Raw genomic sequence first — 21,127 nt, forward strand, 5'->3', positions numbered from 1 at the left:
GAAGGTCCTTTCCAACCTAGTGATTCTGTTAAATGACTTCCTGTGATTAGGTATTCATGTATTATATTGATCTTGTGGATATACTTCCTTATGCTCTTTGCTGCTTCCTCCTTCGGGCTATCCAAGTGCTCTATTTTCACTTCCTTGTACTTCAGGATGTCGCTGCAGTTTTTCCACTTTGTCTCATGTGATGGATTCTTTGTGCTGTTTCCTCCTCTGGTAGTCTCCCATTCAATCTTTGTACAAGAGGGTTTGTGTATATTCCCATTCCCCTGTTTACCTCTGCTTCCCTTTTCTTCCTTCCTCAGCCTGTATCTCCTTCTCCACGTAAAAGATAGTATATCTAATAGTAAAATTTATTTGGAGGAGCAGAAGATCTCAGGAGAGGAAGTACTGTTGTTTTAGATGGTTTTCATTGGATGTATCAGCTGGTTCTTTGGTATGGAGATAACTGCAGAAGTGGTTAAAGTGGCTGGCTTTCCTAAGCAGATGTCATAGCATCCATGCATTCTCTGTTTCCATGTCAACACTTATTTATTTTTCATCAAAAATGGGAGGGCATTTGCTACTGAATACAAGAATATTTCCTGAACTTTACAATGGACCAGAGCAACTGTCCAAATAATACCACATTCAAGCAGAACAGAAAATGTTATTGAGTTGAATCTGAGCAGATAGAAACTAAAGTTATCAGATCTTCATAACTTTTTTTTAATTTGTTTTCTATCTCTCTTCCAGAACGTTCCACCTTTTATCGGTGGCATACTGAGAATTGGCAGCAGAATAGAAAATGTAAGTCTCTTGAATTGTTTTTAACAGGAAGGTTTCTTTATGTGTGAATACAAACAAATTAACAAATATACAAATATGTATGTGCAAATATAAAAACTTTTAAAATGCTTGCATAAATAAATCGAGTCTGTAGTTTGAGTTTGAGTCTGATATTTTTTTGGAATATCTTTGGGGTTGCCAGTTGTTGCAACTCTGAGCCATAAAACAAAATCTGTGTGTGACAGGAACTGTGAAATAAATACTGCCTGTGTAAGAAGATGGATGAAAATGAGAGAGAACTTCAAGGGTAGTTCACATGCTGAAAATAAATGGTTTTTCTTGGAGGTTACTACTGCAGTGTGGTGGGTGGGTTTAGGTTGTGCAGCTGGAGCCCAGGTCAGCCCTCCAGTATCAGCTTTGGTACCTGCTGGTAGCTTTCCTTGTTGTTTTCTCACAGATTTGCCACTTCTTGTTGAAGACTTATGAGATGTCTCGGTGCTTGCTCTGCCTTCAGTCTTGAAGATTCCCACATTCCCTCCCATAAGCACACAGTTCTATCTCTGTGGTGTGTCTTGCTTTGTCCTCTCTTTCAGTGCCGGTGTTGGTGTGTTACACTAAAAGTCTAGGTACAGGCAAAAGACAAACACACCTTATCTGTAAAGACAAGTTATTGTTAGTATAATTGAAATCTTCCAGAATTCATTATTGCAGAAGAGCAGAGAAAACGAAGAAACAAATACGACTGACCAGAAAACCTCTTCAATCATAATACAGTTAAAATTGCAATATACACTCTTCCTAGTATCCGACCCTTTTCCAGGTGTTGCGCTTACTCTTGTACTGCTCCTTGGGATGCTAAAGTGAATGGCTTCTGTCTCATGTTTGTGTGTGTGTAGGGTATAGTCATCGCTACCTGGAGTGTCTTCCTGCAAGGACTTGCTGTTGATGTTTTCTTCTTTTTCATCCTAGGATCTACTTAGGTTCATTTTTTTATATTTGGTAATGCACTTACATACACCCTGCTCTTTATTTTCATTGGTCTGCAGGTTCAAGTTACATATGATTTTACTATATATAGTATATTTTATTTATGTTAGAAACTAGTTTTGCCCAATTTTGTCCAGCCCTTTTTTTTTTTTCCCAATTTGGCCACTTGTTTATAGCCATTGGTTATCCAGTGTTAGCTTGTGCCCCATCTCTTACTATCCCCTGCCTGTACTCCCTAAACTGCATTTTGTGTCTCCAATTGTCATGGCCTATGCTCTATCATATTTGGCTTGCATTTCTCTATACTGCATCATTACATTAGTCATAGCAGCATAGTAGCAACTTGTTGGTACTGTTGAACCATACAAAAGTAAACGAAATTAGTCATAGCCACCTGGTCAGAAGAAAATTGCTGTTACAGTTAAAACCAAGTGAAAACAAGCTCTGAGCAGGTCAGGACAAGCACAGCGTAAGCCCAACCGTTTGCACCCCTGTGGCCTTGCAAACTCATGTATGATGGGGCTACAAGTAGAGCTAAGCTTGATCCCTGAAATGGTGCAAAAGTGCTCCTCTTTGGAGACAAACTGGAAATCTTTTATAATATTCTCAATTAGTGCTACTGATACATTCTGAAGGATTGTGAATGTCTGAGTAAGGGTGTGGTTTGGAAACCTGCTGATCCATCTTCATTATCAAACTTAGTGTACGGTAGAACTACACTTATTACATTGTTCAGCTTGTAAACTCTGGACTGTGAACATCTCAGTCTTCCTGTGTTTGTCGCTTTTTTTCCCCACGTTCTAGTTTCTGTTGCCTTCTGTAGGTTAATTGCAAAAGCTAAAATAAAAACATTGAAGTTAGAAGACACTATCATAGCTGAGAGCAGCAATAGGAGAAGCAGAATAGGTACAACTGTATGCTACTGCTGGATAACCCAGTTCCTGTATTTTTAGTGATATTTGTCGTAGTCATGTGGGTGTTTAAATTGTTTCTCAAGATCCGTAGGCCCAGATCATGTGGGAGTGTCCCAGGCAACTGGCATTCTTCACTCAATCCTTCTCCTTCAAATAAAGCTCTGCAGCTCAAACAATTTAAGTTTAGTTTGAATAGAAGGGAAGCCATGATTTATGGAATTAAGTCTTAGCTCTGGCCTGTATGTCTAATAGCCTGCAGAATGTTATGTTGTGTTTTTTTTTTTTTTTTAATCAGGCTTGTCACTTTACACTGAAGCAATTTTGTGTGCAGTCATCAAAAAAAGTTTTTACATCAAATTCTATAATTTGAATGTCTTCCCTGTCTTCTGTTGAAAGAATGTCTGTTTTCATTTTGTGAATATGTTGTATTGTGCTGTGCTTTATTTACCCAGATACTTATATTTCTGAGCTGTTGCCTATTTCAAAAGCTAACAAATCAGGAATATGTGCGTAGTGTAAGTGCTACAGTAGTATTGTTTGTTATATTTACATGGAATGCTTCCACTATATTGCCAGTGAGCTCTTGGTTTGTGGTGTTTGTTGTTTTTGTTTTAGGACTTTGCTTTGTATAGAATTTAGTTACTATTTTTTTCTTTATTTTCCTTCAATTGAAATAGGGTGTCTTTGATGTTGGGGATGCACTTGATTGGGTCAGATACACAGGCGATGTCAGTATTCTGCAGAGGCTGGAGAAACTTGGCGATTTTGGTTGGATCTATCTTGAAATTTTCTTTGCTGAATGTAAGTATGAACACTTTTGCAGAAACAATAGTGAGGAAAGTCACCTCTGTTGTAGTTATGACAGTTAATGTTTGTATTATTTCATTACTCTGGAAGTGACTGGAAAAATAGTGGTGGTGGTGTGTTTTTTTTCTTGTTTTTTGTTTATTTGAACCAGCCAATTCTTCTTTGAATCTCTGTATGTGGATTGTATTTATGATGCACATGCTCTTTCTGAACAGCAGTTCAGAAAATTTTTTCACTTTGGTGTGCATTATGGGCTGTATGTGCAGCCTTTATTCCTTTAACTTAGGGTTAAGTTGAAACTTGCCCAAAATATTGTTTGAGTTTTTCTCTTAAATGTTTGTCAGAGGATTTTATTAAACTATTAACTGAGATGTTAGTCATATTTCAAAAATTGGCTTATGTAGCTCATGGGAGTTACCATAAGATATTAACACTATCAGCAGAATTTCTGCTGAAATTACAAAAAGCTCCAGGGCCTGCTATTTTTGACGTGTGTTAAATGGCTTGTATTCTGGTCTCACTTTTTGCATATATGCATTCTAACTCAGCTGTTGCAGTAAGTAACAGTGTGGTAGAAACAGAATTCCCATGTGAGGAGAAGAATCTTTTTATAGTTAAGTACTGAAGTACAAATTCTTTAAAATACAAATCTTTACAAATCTTTAAAATGCAAATTTCTTTAAAATACAATTGAATTTCACTTGATTGCTTGAAATTAGGCAACTGCTTAAATGTTTGATAATTTGCAGCCAGTTATTTTTGGCTTATCCAATAATAAATAATTCCTTTTGACCATTTCACTTGCTTAATTTGTTTCTATTATTTAGTTGGTACGTCAAATTTTGCTTCTAGTCAGAAAACAGGGCATAATTCTTAGCAGCAGGAGATACCCTATTTCTTCTCTTTGGTAATTTCTTCACCTGCTGTATTTTTCTGATTTTGTCTGCAGGCAAACGTTATATTACTAAAGTTGCTTTGGAAGATTGTAACTTAGTTGAAGAATTTAAAGCTGTGACCTGTGAAAACTGTAGGAAGGTGAGAGAAGATATCAGAATGTGTTTGTGCTTTTCTTTTTTTGTTGTTATTTTTGGGTTGTTTTTTTTATGATCAAAGATTATAAAAATGACCAAATGATCAAAGGTAAAGATTTCAAGAATGAGTAATTGTCCTGACATAAATAGTCACCTTGAGAGATCCTGGCCTAGTAAGCAGAACTTTATTTGCTTATGTTGCCAGTGCACATTGGAGAGTGTTCCCTTCCTCATCCCCTCAAAAAACTCAAGGAAATGCAGTTAATATTGATAGAAAGATTGTTCAACTTGATCCTTCTGACACAGAAATAAGATCCTTTCAAATTCTTTGCCATGTGCTCCTTTAATTGAAGAGGTTGGTTTTTTCTTTTCCTACGGGAGTCTGGTTAATTCCTGAGTCTTCCTTGCTACAATTCTGTAGTTTAGGAGCTATGCTGAAAGGTACTGAGTAGGGACCTGGTTGAGCTGTGCTATACCAGCCTACTTTGCTATTTTGACCCATGCTTGACCCATGGAACTCAGGAGACCTTCTGAGTTAGTCCTGCTTTTTAATTATTGTTCATTGAATTCTTGCCTGCATAACACTTTAATGTGTACACTTTTAAGCTTATTAATTGCAATGAATTAAAAGTATTAAATTACAACTAGTAGTGCATATGTATTCTGTTTTTAGCATAAAATCTTAGCTGCCTCTTGTCAAATGTTTTCTTTACTTCTCATTGCAACTGAATTTAACGACAGTGGTTGCCAAATTGTTTTTTCTTGATTTCACAGAACAGTGAATCTATGAAGCAGAAAGGAAATGAGGAATTTTCCCAAGGAAACTTTGATTGTGCTATAATGTCATATACTAAAGCCATAGAGTTTTGGTAAGAACTAAACTGGTTAAGCAGATTGTGTTATGTCATATGTATTCAGTTTATTTAGATTTTACTCTGATTTTGTATAGTTTTGAATGAGCCTCTCAGAGGCCAAATGACACCTAATTTAAAAAAAAAAAAAGCACCACGTAACACAGTTTTTTTTACTTTATTTTATTTCTTGCTACTAGTGGTTGTTTGCACTTTTACTGCCCCAGAAGTTCTGTTAGGGTTTAAAGCTCATCTAAAATGACTAACAGTGACTATAGTAAGCCTGAAACGAAATAAGTTATTTGGTGTGAGCAGACACTTTTGGTATCGTCCCTCCTAAATATTCTTCCAGTGGAACAGTATGACCAACTGTTGCAAGTACTTATCATCTCAGCTATGATGCAGAACTAGTGAACAAGATCAAACATTTATTTTTAAGTATCTGTTTTTGGCAACTCTGTATGTAACAGGCTTAATTTTCTTTGGAAAGAAATTAAACAAGACTTAGAAAAAGTAATTTGCTGAAAGGCTTTGGAGACTTTTCCTTTCTAAAGGAGCAGGGAGACAGAGATTAAGTGAGAATTTATGTCCTATGCATATAGAGCATTTGCCCCCTTCCTGTAGTTCGCATGTAATGTGAACTAGCTACAGGATGCTGGTTTGGTGTAATTGCTACTTGTGCTGTAGTCGTGCACATGCTGCTTTTAGAAGTTCTGGTGTCTATGAAATATGGTGAAATTGAAGGCCCACCTTCCATAAAAAATTGATGGGGCAAACTGTTTTACTTTTTTCATTTTGAAGTCTGTAACTTTATAATTGTGCAGTTGAAAGGATTACTACTTTGCTCATATCTTGCTTTGTATTTATGTCACATAGTAGGATACATTTCAATCACAAATTCAAGCTGATTTTATCCCCCTCAAAAAGTTGGGTACGCTGACTTTGGTTAAGTGAGTGTACGTGAGACGATGGACCAGGCTGAGAAGGCTTCGCTCAGGATAGTTGATGAGGGGGAGGGAGGAGCAGAATTCAGTGAAAGAGCAAAGGAAATCCCGTGGCTTGGAAAGAGCAAAGGAAGTCTCATGGTTTCCAGGGGCTGTAGAGCTGAGCTGTTGTTACAGCTATTTGTTAGAAATTGTTCTTTGTCCTTAAGACCTTGCTGGAAGGCGAAGGGTAGCTCAGTGGTGTCTAGCAGCTAGGGAATCCTTCATCTGCTCTGTGTGCCGTCTTCCCTTTCTCATTCGCCCAGTGTGAGCTGACTTTCATCAGCTTCATTGTCACACTCCTTCCCTAACTAGCTGCATGCTCCCCTTGCTTTCAAGTGGTTGCTGGATTACATACACCGATTTCCCCCCTCTCATTCTCCGTTAGGAACGTTGAGGGCAATGCTTTAGAACTGCTGCTTAGTCTGCCCAGTCAGGCAGAGGGTTATGAAAAAGTTGTAGACCAAGGAGTTGTAGATCCAGAAGTGTTCATGACATGTTTGATTTAATTAGGTCTCAAAATTTGGAATTCCAGAACAAAAGAAAATGGGGTGTATGTGATAGTTGAGCTACCTTTTCTGTGCTTCACACCTTTTTTTGCCTTTTTTTCTTTGTTTTGTTTTGTTTTTTGTCATGTGCATCCCGCCACCCCCTATTTTTAAACAAAAGAGATGTGTGTGAGATTGTAGGGAACATACTCACCATGTCTTTGCACCATTTGAAGCGTGCTTTGATATGTTTGTCAGAGTCAAGGGAGTTGGGAAAGCAGTTTAAATCTCGCTCTGCTTTTTTTTTTTTTTTTTTTAGAGAGGCTGAGAATGATTTGGTTGGAAGTTGCTTTAGTGGGCCAAATCTTAAAAATTATTACATAATTAAAACTAATATTCTCAGTGACTTAACTTGTAAATCAGTGGGACTATTCAAGGAAACTTGTATATAATTGTTGCTGCTAGAGTGCTTGCAGACAATTATTGTGAAAACTTACTTTTTTCCCCCCTTTAAGATTTTCAAAATTAATGTATGTTACTAACTTTCCATATTTATTTTTTTAAGCCCTGCAAATCATCTTCTGTACGGAAACCGAGCTCTTTGTTTAATTCTCACAAGGCAGTACAAGTAAGTAACCCCTTGTTTGTAATCTGAAATGTTGTAGTGATCTGCAGTTAAAAATTGGCAATATACTTCGAAAAATAATATTTTTAAAACAAGTATATAGTAATTGTGATGTTACTACCTCATAAAACTGATATTAAGAAAAATGAATAATAGTAGCTGTATCTGTTAGCAGTATCTAATACCATTTAAAATTGGGGGGGAAGGTTATACAACAGGAAAACAAAAAACCTCAGTGCCAGTGAGTATTGTGATTTTTATTAAACCTCTTGAAGAAGAGATCAGTGTGGGTATGGGGGTTATTTGCCTTAAGCCAGTTGTTAAGCTAAAAATCTTGTTTATGAGCAAGGTGGATGTATACCTTTTATGTAACACCAACCCAAGAATTTATTGTTAGCATAACTGAAGTCTTAAGAGTCCAATTGTTCTTAGTCCAGATCTAATTGTTGAAACAAAAATAAATAATAACATTGTAATTAAAATTGCTACCCACAAGATTCTTAGCCTCTGCCCATTTTCCTGGTATTATGCTCATACCTCCACTGCTCTTCAGGGTGGGTACTGCCAGCTTGGCCCGGGAGCAGTGGTACCCACGCAGCAGAGAAAGCCATGGCCTCTAAGCTCTGCACCCACCATGGCTGACGCAGCTTCCCAGACAGGGCTCCGACGGGAGCGCGCTGCCACCCCTGTGTCTTACGCTCTTATGCCAGTACCAGAGGGCGGCAGTGAGCACAGCTGTGGGAGGTGTGCCCAGGCAGAGGAGCTCCTCCACCTAGTGACAGAGCTCCTGGAGGAGGTGGGTAGGTTGAGAAGTATCAGGGAGTGTGCGAGAGAGAGACGGACTACTGGAGTTGCACTCAACCTTCCCTGGGACAGACCCAACAGGCAGACAGGACACAAGATACACAGGATTCCCTCTCCTCTCTCCGCCTGGCTGAACACAGTGACTCAAGGGATAGGGGGCAATGGTGACAAGTTCCTGCCTGGCACAGCAGGTGTGTCTCCTCTGTGACTATCCCAACTTCCCAGGTGCCCTGGCGTAATAGGTATGAGGCTCTGCAGGTGGAACCAAGCAATAATGAAGACAATGCTTCATCCAGCTTGGAGGTTAAGTTGGCCTACACCCTACTTCCGTAAAGAAAGAGAGACAGGTCATTGTCATAGGAGACTCCCTTCTAAAGGGAACAAAAGGCCCCATATCCAGACTGGACCCACTTCTTAGGGAAGTCTGCTGCTTCCCTGGGGCCTGGATTAAGGATGTGAGGGAAAAGCTTCTTATCCTGGTACAGCCCTCAGATTATTATCCGTTATTGATTTTTCAGGTAGGCAGTGATGATCTTGCAATAAGAAGTTTGAGGGCAATCAAGAGAGACTTCAGGGCCTTGGGATGACTGGTTAAGGGATCACGAGCACAAGTAGTGTTCTTCTTTATCATTCCAATTGGAATGGTGAGGGAAGAAACAGGAAGACCAAGCAGATCAATATCTGGCTCCATGACTGGTGTCACTGGCAGAATTTTGGGTTTTTTGATCATGGGTCAGTTTACACGACATGAGGTCTGCTGACAATGGACAGGGTACACCTGTCTCAAAGGGGGAAAAGGTTAGTGGGGCTCGTTGAAAGAGCTTTAAACTAGACTTGAAGGGGGAAAGGGTGAAAACCAGGCTCACTAGAGATAAGCTTGGGGCCAGCATGCCAGTGTTTGAGGAATACTGTGCTATCGAGGTCCTTTAGTCTGCCATCTCAGTGGAGGCAGGGGATGGAAATCATGTGGCAGCAAATATGTAAGGCTTATTGGTGTGTTAGAAACCACAGAAGCACCTGCGAATGGTCACATAGGAATGAGGACTTCTCACCAAAAAAGGTGCCTGTGCCCCATCTGTTGTCAGCCTGTGCCTGTACTCCTTTGTTGCATCCTGTGTCTTCACTTCTCCTTCTCAAGGCCTCTGCTGTCATATCAGGCTGTATTTCTTTACAGGACATCATCATTTTGGCATCATAAATACCTCCTTCTGTATAAGTAGTAGTAACAAGTAGTTACTCCATCGAAATCTATAGTACCACACACAGATAAACAAAACTAGCACAAATTAGCCGTAGACATCCAGTCAGCTAGAGAAATTGATGTCACAGTTAAAGCAAGTAAAAGAAAGCTGCAGGCAGGTGAAGCTGCAGTTCAGGCTGAGCAGGACCGAGAAGCCTCAGTCCTGACGTTTTGCACACTCAGTTACGGCCGGCTGTTGGCGATGGCAATGCTGGTATTACAGGACTATGCAGTTACATAGTGTTTTCCAGATAATCTGCTGGAGAGTTTGTGGCTTTATCCGAGGCACACGTCTTCCTCCTGTTTTCAGAGTCTCATGAGAGGCAGTGGTCACGTTCCCTCCCAGGCTTTGATAAGGGACAGGACCTTTCAGGGCAGCTCAAGCTTGTGTCGCGATGCTGGGACAGTGCTCGGGGGCAACGTGCCTAGCACTGCACCCGGCTGTCGGAAGGTGGCGCTGGAGGAAGGACTGGGCGGGTGAGGACAAAGCCTAACAGCACACGCTAGAGAGCAAGACAAGTGCTTCAAGTTTCTTCTGATCTTTCCAACTGCTTTTTTAATATCTTGGTATCTTGAGGTTCTGTACCCCACTATCTTGTCTGTTACTCAAGCATTTTTTTTCCTGTGTTTGCTTCCTTTGCAGTGTGAACATGGTGCCATTTCTCCCATCCTAATCACTAGTTCTGCTGTGTGTGGTTTTTCTTTTTTTTTATTACTACTTTCCTTAAATGTATTGCTGCATCTCTAAATTCTGCCATTACTACCTGGGGTTTCTGTAATTTGGGGAGGGGTGTGTAATTTTTTTTTGTTCTACCCTGCTTTCATTTCATTGAATTAGTTCTTCCTGAAATATCTGAAGAATTTTGTTGTGTAAAACATGCTCTTTGTCTTGAAATTATTGTCTCTTTTGGGCTTTTCTTTAGTGTACAGCTTTCATTACTGCAGAGCATCATCTCATTCTCCTCTTTCAGATCCCTCTGTACCAGCTTTTCTGCTATAATGGTTACAAAAAACAGTGGTCGTCACTAGGCAATTTATGAATACTTTCATGTGAAAAAGAGGGGTTGTTTTTCCATATTCCTTCCCTTTGTGGAGGTAAAATTGTTAACACAGGCCTCTCAAGTTATGTCTCGCTGCAGGCATCTTTCTTACTGAGTCAGCATGACCCAGCTATCGAAGGAGTGAGTTATTTGTAAGCTTCCTCATCTGAAGTAATCAATGTGTGGCCACTCTTTGTTGTAATTTACTACATCCTGACATGTAGCTGTAGTTCAGTGAAGAATGAGTAGTATATCCCAAAGGTGTACAAACTCTGTAACTGCCTGCTTTGGGCAGCGTTGGTTTCAGCAGAGGCAGTTGCTGCTGCTCTGTGTTCTCTGCTGTAGCTGTAGGGATAGTCTGCTTCTCTTCTGACCTGACCAAAACTGTGATTCTGGTTATCCTGCGACACCTTGCCTATAAAAAGTCAGCTGGGCATGTTCTTCAGGCTTCAGTCGTAGGCAGTTTTGTGGGAGTTACTGTCCTTTGGTGCTCTCAAATCTCTAGCTATGATTACGTAACTACTCTCTAATATGATTTCTGTCAAAATATTTAGGTTTGGTATTCAGGCTTTTTTATTAAGGCTTTGCTTTTTAAAGTATACAAGGAAATGAATCGACCAGATGTGGGTATCTCTAGGTTTGCTTTATTAACAACACAGAGTTGGGCCACTACTGCAGTAAATGGCAAATAACCAAAGCATCTATACATCTTATATACCTTTCCTAACCCATTACCTAAAGTCCAAAGTCTTTGTAAATTTCCACTCAGCCTTTCAGTTCATCATTTATTACAGTCCACCACAATCCCCTGTCTCAGCTGAATTCTTCTTTTCTAGTTCCAATTATTATTTCAGTTTCAGGGTCATCCTCGGGTCATCATCTTCTTCACTGCTTCTTCCACTAATCTTCGCCTTGCATAATTCTGAGAAAGACCTCAAGATGTTCTATTAAAAACTTAGTTAAATCAAGCAGTTTCCATATTCTACAGTCTCTTTAATAAAGCACCTGCATTTTATTAATTAATCATCTTTTGTTTAAACTGTCTCTACTTGATTAACTTGGCTGGGTTTTAAACCAGCCCTGGGTTGGGGCTGTACAAGGAGCAGGCTGAGAGCATACTCCGGTCCTGTTGAAGCAGCTCTGATTGTATTTGGTCAAGATAACTAAAATCTAATATCAATCTAATGTCTCTTGAAGCATAGTCGAATCTATAGTCCTGAAGTGATAAGTTTCTTACACATAAAGGAACATTTTGTTAGAATCCAGTTAAGGGGTAGGTACATATACAGAAATGCTGGAAAACCTAATAGAGGGAGGGAATAAATATCTGATGGGTGAAATAGTTGAAACTGTAACATTTTAACCCAGGTAAGTTTCAGCTAAGAAGTATTATCTGATCATGCCTTTACACAGGTGAATGAACTGTTCTTTTACTCACTTTGTATTTTTATAGTGCCTTGTACATGTGGTCTGTACATTTTTCTGATGTATAAATAATAAATACCTCTCTTTTTCCCTTCCCTTCTCTAAGGAGAGCCCTTGCTGATGGAAAAAGAGCCACTATTTTGAAGCCTAGTTGGCCAAAGGTTAGTTTCATATATGTTTCAAAATTGTCTTTTGTTGGTACTGTAAACCAACATAAGAAACCAGAGTCTTGATTAGAGGTTTGACCCAGGTAGATGTGACATTTTCTCATCTGCGTTTAGCACTAATGACAGTAGAATGAACACAGTACCTTGTGGACTAAGAATTCTGCTTCAGTCAGCTGGGTACATACAATATTGCTTGTATTTTTATATTAAAAATGTTATTTTGATATGCTTGCACGTGTTCTTACATGGTGTTCTGCATATGTAAAGACAGAAGAAAACATTTATTGCGTTGTTGTGTGTAGCTATGTTATCACAATATTTTAAAAAGAATATATGTAGTCCTTATACTAAAAAAATCCTGATTAATGACCAACGTGTATTTCCCAGTATCCTTGGCTTAAAGAACAGTAGATAAGGGATAGTTACAAATTTGCAGAGGAGTAGTTGAGATTAGCAGAAAAAGTTAATTTGCTCTTTTTCCGAAGCCAGAGGCTAGATGTTACTCCCAGTGAATTATCTTTCTGTTTCAGTGTGCTGAGTAGTTGGAAACTTTGATTATTCATCATTTGACCTGAAACAGGTGGAGTAGATAACTTTTGAGTATGTTAAATTTTACTTTGTATTGTCTACTGCAGCTGTTTTAGATATAAATTGTTTTCTTACTTGTGTGAATAAGCACCTGAAATTCAAACTTATGTCCATGTAGGGTCACTACCACTTCTGTAAGGCGCTGTCTTTACTGGGGGAACACGAACTGGCTTTGGAAGCTAATGAGAGAGCTCAGGAACTATGCAAAAACATTCTTGATGGACTTAAGGATCTTATTCAACAAAATGACAAGTTAAAGAAGACCTTAGAAGAAATCAATGGTAAACTTCTCTGATTTCAAGATCTACCTTGAATATAGCAAAATTCCTTCATTGGTAACTTTCCTTTGAAACTAGATCATTCCTTTTTTTTTTTTTTTTCTTTTTTCTTTTTCCCTTTTCCTGTATAATTTTCTGTAGGTATTAAACAACATAAACAGAAATCAAAGAAGTCGCTTCTTGAGAAAAAGTAAGCAAGTATCAAGTTTGACTTTTTTTTTTTAATTAGCAATGCTTAGTATAAGATTTAAATAATACATAGCGTAGTTATTGCTTAAATTTTGTTACCTATCAGTAAAAAAAAATGGAAGGAATAAATTTGTCAGAACTGCAACCAGATTGCAGCCTAGGAGTAAAGAGGACTTTTGGGAAATAAATAAGCTATGTTGAGATGTGTTCCATTTCCAAGCCGTTTCCTTCAGCATTAAGTTTTACCCATGTTGGAAAAAACAGGAAACAGTTACATTTTCATGTTTCTTGTCCTTCAAACTTGAAGTTCTTTGCTCTTGAGGAAATTTAGTGTCTGAAAATGTCAGTGCAATCATACCCACCCAATCATACCCAAAGTGTTAACTTTGCTATATAAAGTTCTCTAGGAGATTAAGCTGATTTGAGGAACTGACTGCTAGGAAATGCATTTTGGCAAGGGTAAAAATGAATGTGCATCCTAATTTGTAGGAACCTGGTTTTGCCACATGTATTCTGTGCTTTTGCCTTGCCCAGAGAGAGTAAGAGAGATTCCAGATTCACAGATTCAGCTAAGTTACAATATACGCTGTAACTTTTGTATTAAACATTCTTCTGAAAGATCTTTCTGACTTTTTTTTTATTAATCTACTTGTAGTAATTCAAAACCAGTACAGTAAGTAAACTACTAAACAGCTTTTTGTAAACCTGAAAATTCTGGAAGAACTTAAGTTTGTTTCCCTTCTATATTGCACAAATAAGATGTGTCCTTGGGCAAGATTGATTTTTTTAATTAATTACCATTATTATTTCTTTATTTTTACAAAAGTAAATGTGCACTAATTCAGTTCGTGTCCCCTTTATAGAAAACGGTGCACTTTTTTTGTTGTTATATTTTTGCATAGCCTTGGACTGTGCAATTTGAAGGTATAAAAAATGGCTGTTTGATCAAATCCTTTAAATATGCTCACAGCATTACATTTCTATGAGGGGTAGACTTCTTGTATTAGTCTTCATTTTTTTTTGATGATACATGTATGGTATGTGATGGGGAAAAGACATGAACTTTGGAAGGACTAGGGTTCTTTCTTTTTACGTATCAGAGACTGCAGTTCTTCAGAATCTCATTTAATAACCTTTCAAGAACAAAAAGAAACAGAAAAAGACAGAAAGAGCACACAGTCTGATCCTAAAGATCATCATTGTCATCAAAAACATGATACCAGGGTAAGTTATGCTACAGCTGGCCTTAGAAGTCTAACAATGTGTTGATTTTCATTGTCCCGTAATGTGTTATTTAACGGTGTGGCTGAAATTTTGCAACCACTGTGTTTTAATAATTGTGTACTTTCTCAGTCAAGTGCACTTTTCCTGTAATATTTGTACCAAATCTATGTTCAGAATTTTGAGTTTAAAAGGAGGTGGGAGGTGGTTGCTTGAATGAGGAGGCTGAGGTTATGAGGAGCAGAGGGGTCTCTTCGGGCTTATTGAAAGTGTGACGGAAGTTGTGTCTGATTTAATTGACTGTCCAGTCCTGCCTGTCAATGTGCATTCAGATGTGGGCTTGCCTTTGGTGTTAGGAGAGGATTCAGTTAATGCGTACTGGTGTAATGGAGCTCAGTGGAAGATGCTTTAGCCAAAGTTCATTCATATACAGGGCTTTTGCTCTGCTGGAGCATGGTTTTGCACTGATGTTGTGACGTTAAGGTCACATGGTTATAGACCATTATTTTCATGCTCTGTAAACAGATTTCTTTCGTGCAGGAAGAACATTGGTTAAATAGTTATCTTTAACTGGATTGTATTTAAAACTGGGGTTTTTGTGGTTCTCAAATATCTCTTCAGCTTTAAACTTCAGTTTAAAACAAGTCTAGTACAGTGCTAAAATGTGAGATGTACTTCTGTTATTTTAGTAGTCCTTTGTAATTCTTTAGATTCATTCTTTCAATTTAAAAGACAGTTTACAAGCACAAATACTCTACTACATTACTTCTGTAAATTTTTTTGTTGAGGAAGACTAAAAAGACAAAGTGAAGCTGTCACGAGGGAGACAGACTGCTTAAAGAACCACTGCCAAAGGTAGCAACAAAAGTGGTTTTATTGAAGTAAGATGTTGTAAAAGTGAGGCTTAACAAAGTCTGATGGCAAGGTTCAATCTATTGCTTCACCACACAGAGGATGTAATGATTCAAGGTTACCAATCCAAGATCTTAATGCCCTGTGATACAAGGTTATGTGCGATATAGGTCATTTAACAAAGATCTGCAGTTGGTAAGGGGTCTCTCAACCTCAAGGAGTAACCTTGAGAGGTGTCCCAACTCAAGGGGAGATCACTGCTATGCTACCGGATACTTAGGAGGGAGAGCTCAAAAAAAGCTCACTCAAGCTGTCGTATTTATGGAATAAAGTGGTTGGCCTGTAGTGAAATTACGTGTGACGGAAAAGGTAGCACGAGACTCCTTGTATCCACACCTTCTTTTGTTCCTTGACCAAATTAGTTTTGGAAGAACCATCTGTTCTTTGTGGTAATCGTATGATTGATGTTCCGGTTTCCAAGCTCATATAAATCAAAGCTTACTGTGTCACCCTGTCCCCGTGTGGGTTTTCAAAGAGCAGGTTGGAACCAGAGAAGTTCATGGCCTGGTCATGGCCTAGGCCTTTACCTCCTTCGGAGCCTGAACCAAACTATGACTAGTTTGGTCAAGTTATTGAGTGCATCCATCACAGAAGCTTAATAGAGTAAACTTTGTCCTCTGTTCATCGTTGAGTTTTGTTCCTGGAAAATAATTAAACTAAGGATACATCTTAGTAGAGGGTAACCAAAGAAATCAATCAACAAAAGCCTCTAATTCTGCCTTCTAGAAGGTTTCTTAATTGTTTAAAGTGCAATGGCATACTATGTTGTCATGGTTTAACCATGGTAGGCAGCTCAGCCCCACGCAGCTGCTTGCTCCCTCCCCTCAGCAGGATGTGGGAGGAAATCATAATGGTAAAAGTGAGAAAACTTGTGGGTTGGGATAAAGACAGTTTAAAAGGCAAAGCAAAAGCTGCACACATAAGCAAAGCAAAATAAAAAATTCATTCACTACTTCCAGGCAGTTGTTTAGCTATTTCCAGGAAAGCAGAGCTGCATCACGCTTAATGGTTACTTGGGAAGAGAGATGACATAACTCAGGACTTTCCCCCCTGTTCTCCTTCTTCCCCCAGCGTACAAAATCATATGGTCTGGGAATATCCCTTTAGTCAGTTGAGGTCAGCTGTCCTGGCTGTGTCATATAATCGTAGAATAGTTTGGGCTGGAAGGGACCTTTAAAGGCCATCCAGTCCAACCCCCTGCAATGAGCAGGGACATCTTCAACTAGATCAGGTTGCTCAGAGCCCCGTCCAACCTGACCTTGAATATTTCCAGGGATGGGGCATCTACCACCTCTCTGGGCAACCTGTGCTAGTGTCTCCTTCCAACTTCTCATGCACCCCAACCTACTCGCTGGCAGGGCAGCGTGTGAAACAGAAAAGGCCTTGACGTTGTGCAAGCGCTGCTCAGCAATACCTAAAACATCCCTGTGTTATCAACAGGGTTTTAATGACAAATCCAAAACACAGCACCATACAAGCTGTTATGAGGAAAATTAACTTTATCCCAGCCAAAACCAGTACATATGTGTTTATTCCTTAAAAAAAACCCAACCAACCACACACCCCCAAAAAATGGAAAGCTGGGGGATTTTGTTGGTGCTTACCTTGTTTTAGGTGGGTTTTGCTAGTAGATGTCAGTGGAATTTCCCAGCTGTTGCTGTCTTAGTGCCTGTCTCATGCCCAGTATCATGGGGAGCCTGTAAACCATTCCTGTGCATAAATTTCCTTGAGTGGTTTGCTTTGTTAGATGCATGCGGACTGTTACAGTTTTGCTGTAACAGCATGGAATTAAAATTTTAATAATCCATCCCCAGTTTGCTTACAGACAGCTCTTCCCTTTCACACTAATTACTAATTTAAAAGAAACGTTTGTACCTCTTTCTGATTGTCTTTACCATCAGTATTCTATGCTAATTAAGAACTTGTTTGTTTTACTTCAACCTGTAAAGTATGTTATAAATAAGCTATGTAATACAGAAAACAAGATGATAAATAATGTGAATCTACTAGCAAGGTCAAATCAACTTTAACATGCACATATGAAAAAACTTTCATGTTTCACAGGAGGGTTGGGGCAGCAAAAAAAGATGACTTGTTAGTGGGGAAAATGAAACCAATGTACAAGGGCAAAGGGAAGGAAATGAAGGTTAGAACTTGTTGAAAAAGAAAGCGATCTATAGAACACACAAGAAGCGCTTAAAGATTTTTGACTATCTTATGAAAACTTTCATCTGCTTGTATGCTATAAAAATCTTCATACTGTAGGTCTGTGTAAATTTATCTTCCTTCAGGACAAGCACTACTGCAAAAAAGGCAAGTATTTGTCAGACTTTTAGATAATATAAATGGATGTGAGTTTGGGGGGAAAAAATATAAGTGTACAAATACACTTTAATTAATGAAATTATTTTTCTTTACCTCTTGATTGGGGACATAATATACTGTATTACCATTGTGATTTCTGTGTTTAAATTTTAGTGGTTTAGGTTTTTTCTTTGTTTACCTTTAGTGAGTAATATGTATTTGTTTTTTGTTATCTGTGTAAACCAAACTAACGTATTTGTCATTAGGTGACTGACATCCAAAGAACAGAAAGCAGAGGTTGGTCTCCAGAGTTTCCACCAAGTGAGTTCATTTTTGCTATTTATCAGTTCCGAGTCGGTTATTCCCTTGTCGTTGATGTTATTAGTAAGCAAAAGTGTATCTAGTAGTATTTTCACAACAGTAAGCTATCATGTTTCACTTCTTTTTTGTTAGTGTGCAGTTACTTAGCTACTTTTTTTCTGTATTTCTCTCTTCTTTCCTTCATGCTTTTGTAGTTTGAATCTACTTTACATGGATGAATTCAGAATTGAAACTGGAACTAAAAAGTAGGATGCTGAGTCACAGGCTAGAAATGCTTTCCCTCCTGAGACCAATATAGGATCTAAAAGGATCTAAATTTAAGAGAAGTGTGTGGGTAGTTTCAATATTCGTAATTACTTTGTGATTACTAAAAGCTCCATATAGGTCCTTAAGAAAATAATCCTGCAGTTAGAGAGGATGAAGGCCACAAAGTGGTTGAGGTTTGTCAGAGTGGATCTGTAGCTACCAACTTTAAGAGGTGTAAGTTGGTGGGACTTCTTGTTCATGGGCTTTTTTGGCTTTTTTTAATGAATGAAAAAAAACCCCAACCCTTTATAGAGAGAACTCCCACCCCCTGAAACTCCCACAGTGCCAGAGTTAACTTTTCTGTGGTGAAAGTTAAGTGCAAAGAGTTCTTATCTTCAGCGTGAAATCTTTTTGTGAATTTTGTTTGGTTTTTTATCACCTGCTAAACCTGCTGTAACAAAGAAAGAATAAGATATTTCCCTGAAATTGTTCTTATTTATAATGTTTGTATGGAATACTGCTACTGGATCTGGACCAGCGGCATGCTCACGCTGTGTTCTGAAGTTGGCAGTGAGTCCTTCTAGTCTTGACCATGCTACAGTCTGAAGTCCTTGGTGCCCAGCCATATTGTTCTTTGGACTTAGCATACTTAAATACTTAGCTGAATTGGTGCCAAATTTGATTTTTAGGAAGCCAGTGAAGATATATTACAAAATATTATTTTAAAATGAGCAGTAGGAGAAGTGATCTTGCTCTTTTGCACTTTGAACATATGCAAACATGTTGAAGAAATACAGGATGTATTGGGAGATGGAAAACGTGTGAAAGGTTGCAAAGAAGAGTCAAGACGAATTTGTTGAAAAGATGTCACGTGCTAGGGTAATTAAGAAAAAAAAAAAAACAACTATAAGGTGTTGAAGGAACTTATTGCAGAAAGCATGAATCAGGGAAGGGTTCTAGAAAGGGGAAGTCAAGCTCTGGAAGACAAATCAGTTTTGAGGAACTATATGTAGATGGTGTGAAGGGATAAAATAAATGGCCAGAAACCATAGAGAATTTTGAATGAGTTTGAAGCAAGTGACAGCTAAGTGAATCCAGACATTTTCATGAGCGAGAAGGTGTGGTCCAAACAGTAATGGTGTCTGATGACATGTTATAAAACAAAGCTTTATTGAGGCAGCGGAAAAGATCAGCAACTACATGCCCATACGGAGACCTGCCCGATCACCGATAGCAAGCACAGGGTTATAAGCGGTGCCCTGGGCACCAGTGGACTGCCAGGGACACTTGGTGTCCAGGTCACCTGGCAGCAAGACCGAATTGTGCAAATGCCTTTTGAATGCAGGTAAGAATTGTGCTGCCCCTTGCCTCCACCGACGGTAGTGGGATTTGAGAGAATTGTACTTTACATGAATAACGTGGGCAGCCTCCTGCTGCCCATGTCGGTCGGGGGCAGGGTGTCAGCAGTCGGTCTATGCTGCCGATACTGGTCAAGGGCAGGGTGTCAGCAGTTTGCCTGTGCTGCTGATACTGGTCAAGGGCGGGGTGTCTGCAGTCTGTCTACGCTGCTGATGTTGGTGAAGGGGCAGCGTGTCAGAAGGATAGCTGATTTTTAGAGAGGTTGAGGAGGAAAAAGGGATAATGAAAGGCTGAGTGGTGGGAGAGAACTGAAAATTCTTCTAGGCTAAAGAGATCATAGAACTGTGAAATGTTATGTTGAACGTAGTGATTTCAAGAAAACACGTGCTGATTCCATGTTGTTTTTTCTCTTCTTCCTTCCTCCTTCTCTTCCTCTCATGCTTCTGTCAGTACTGATGTAGAAGAAAATGTTTGATTTGGCTTTGATTTGAAAGGAGGAGTTATGCTCTGAGTGACTAGCTGATACAAGTTTATTGTGGGTGGGGAAGAATAACTTTCTTTTTCTTAGCCTTCGTTCACTTAAAGCCTTGAGAGTTGCAGGAGATTTAATGTAAAGGAACTTTATGCCACTGTATCTTATCTTAAAGTTACTGTCCTTTTTAGGTTCAGTTTTTGTCTGCATGTACTATTTTTTTGAGCATGTGTACATTTCTGTTAAATATCTTTCTTTGCTTCTAATGGGAATGTCTAGCAAAAGCAATTCTACTTCTACTAATATTTTAAAATGTTTGTGGGGTAAGTGAATCATGTTTGCTATTGAATTAATATATCTCCTTAAGCATTTTAACTATAATTCAGCAGGCTTTGCTTGTTACTTTTACTTTAAAATATTTTTAAATATTTCAAAGTAGTATCTTTTTAAGTAGGGTGGTATGTGGGAGTAGTAGTTTCTGTAGGAAATTTTTCTGAAATAACTTTTGTTGCATGGGTCTTAAAATTAGATCATTTAATGAAAAAACAGTGCTGATCAATTAATTCTTTTGATGGTGAGAGGGAAGGCTTGTATTCCTTTATCTTCATTAAGGTTTTGTTTTTAATGATAGATTGGTTCCTTACGGGAAAGGAACCTATATAATGAAGAAAAGGTAATATACCTCTTTCTAAATGGTTAAATGATTACATGCTTGAAGTGTTTTCTGTTTTTCAAAAGGATTATTGTTTTGTATCATTTAAATGTCTCTATTATGAGGAATTTGTGATGATTATTAGTGTAGCTTTGGAATTTTTCATGCGTATGAACTGTTTCAACAGACACCGATTCAGACTCCTATGTGACAATTTCAAGAAATGGTTCATGAAATAATTCTGAACATGTCCAATCTTCATGAGGCTTGATTTTTGTTCTGATTAATTTATATTTTATGTCATTAAATACTTTTTAATGAAAAATTATTTGTGGCATAAGGCATGAAGTGCATATCCATACAATTTAACCTGAGAAATGAGTACATGAGACATCCCGCTGGCTTGAGTGAGATCACTCAAATGGGTAGATTTGCATTTTTCCCCAATCAGT

The 21,127-nt window shown here is 38.5% G+C and overlaps 1 protein-coding gene across 1 annotated transcript in view; it reads left to right on the forward strand.

Annotated features, from left to right (window-relative positions):
- Positions 1 to 738: 738 nt before the first annotated feature.
- The window catches only part of TTC3 (tetratricopeptide repeat domain 3), a gene marked incomplete at its 5' end in the record, with an annotated part of 58,925 nt that continues 38,536 nt past the window's right edge, over positions 739 to 21,127 (forward strand). Inside the window, 10 exons of the mRNA XM_010282754.1 lie at positions 739 to 792; positions 3,350 to 3,473; positions 4,429 to 4,514; positions 5,285 to 5,379; positions 7,398 to 7,460; positions 12,073 to 12,127; positions 12,840 to 13,002; positions 13,141 to 13,189; positions 14,289 to 14,412; positions 17,892 to 17,946. Of these exons, the coding sequence (XP_010281056.1) occupies positions 739 to 792; positions 3,350 to 3,473; positions 4,429 to 4,514; positions 5,285 to 5,379; positions 7,398 to 7,460; positions 12,073 to 12,127; positions 12,840 to 13,002; positions 13,141 to 13,189; positions 14,289 to 14,412; positions 17,892 to 17,946 (868 nt within the window). The remainder of the gene's footprint in view (positions 793 to 3,349; positions 3,474 to 4,428; positions 4,515 to 5,284; positions 5,380 to 7,397; positions 7,461 to 12,072; positions 12,128 to 12,839; positions 13,003 to 13,140; positions 13,190 to 14,288; positions 14,413 to 17,891; positions 17,947 to 21,127) is intronic.

Source organism: Phaethon lepturus, unplaced genomic scaffold (genome assembly GCF_000687285.1).
Source record: "Phaethon lepturus isolate BGI_N335 unplaced genomic scaffold, ASM68728v1 scaffold7622, whole genome shotgun sequence".
NCBI classification, from domain to species: Eukaryota; Metazoa; Chordata; class Aves; order Phaethontiformes; family Phaethontidae; genus Phaethon; species Phaethon lepturus.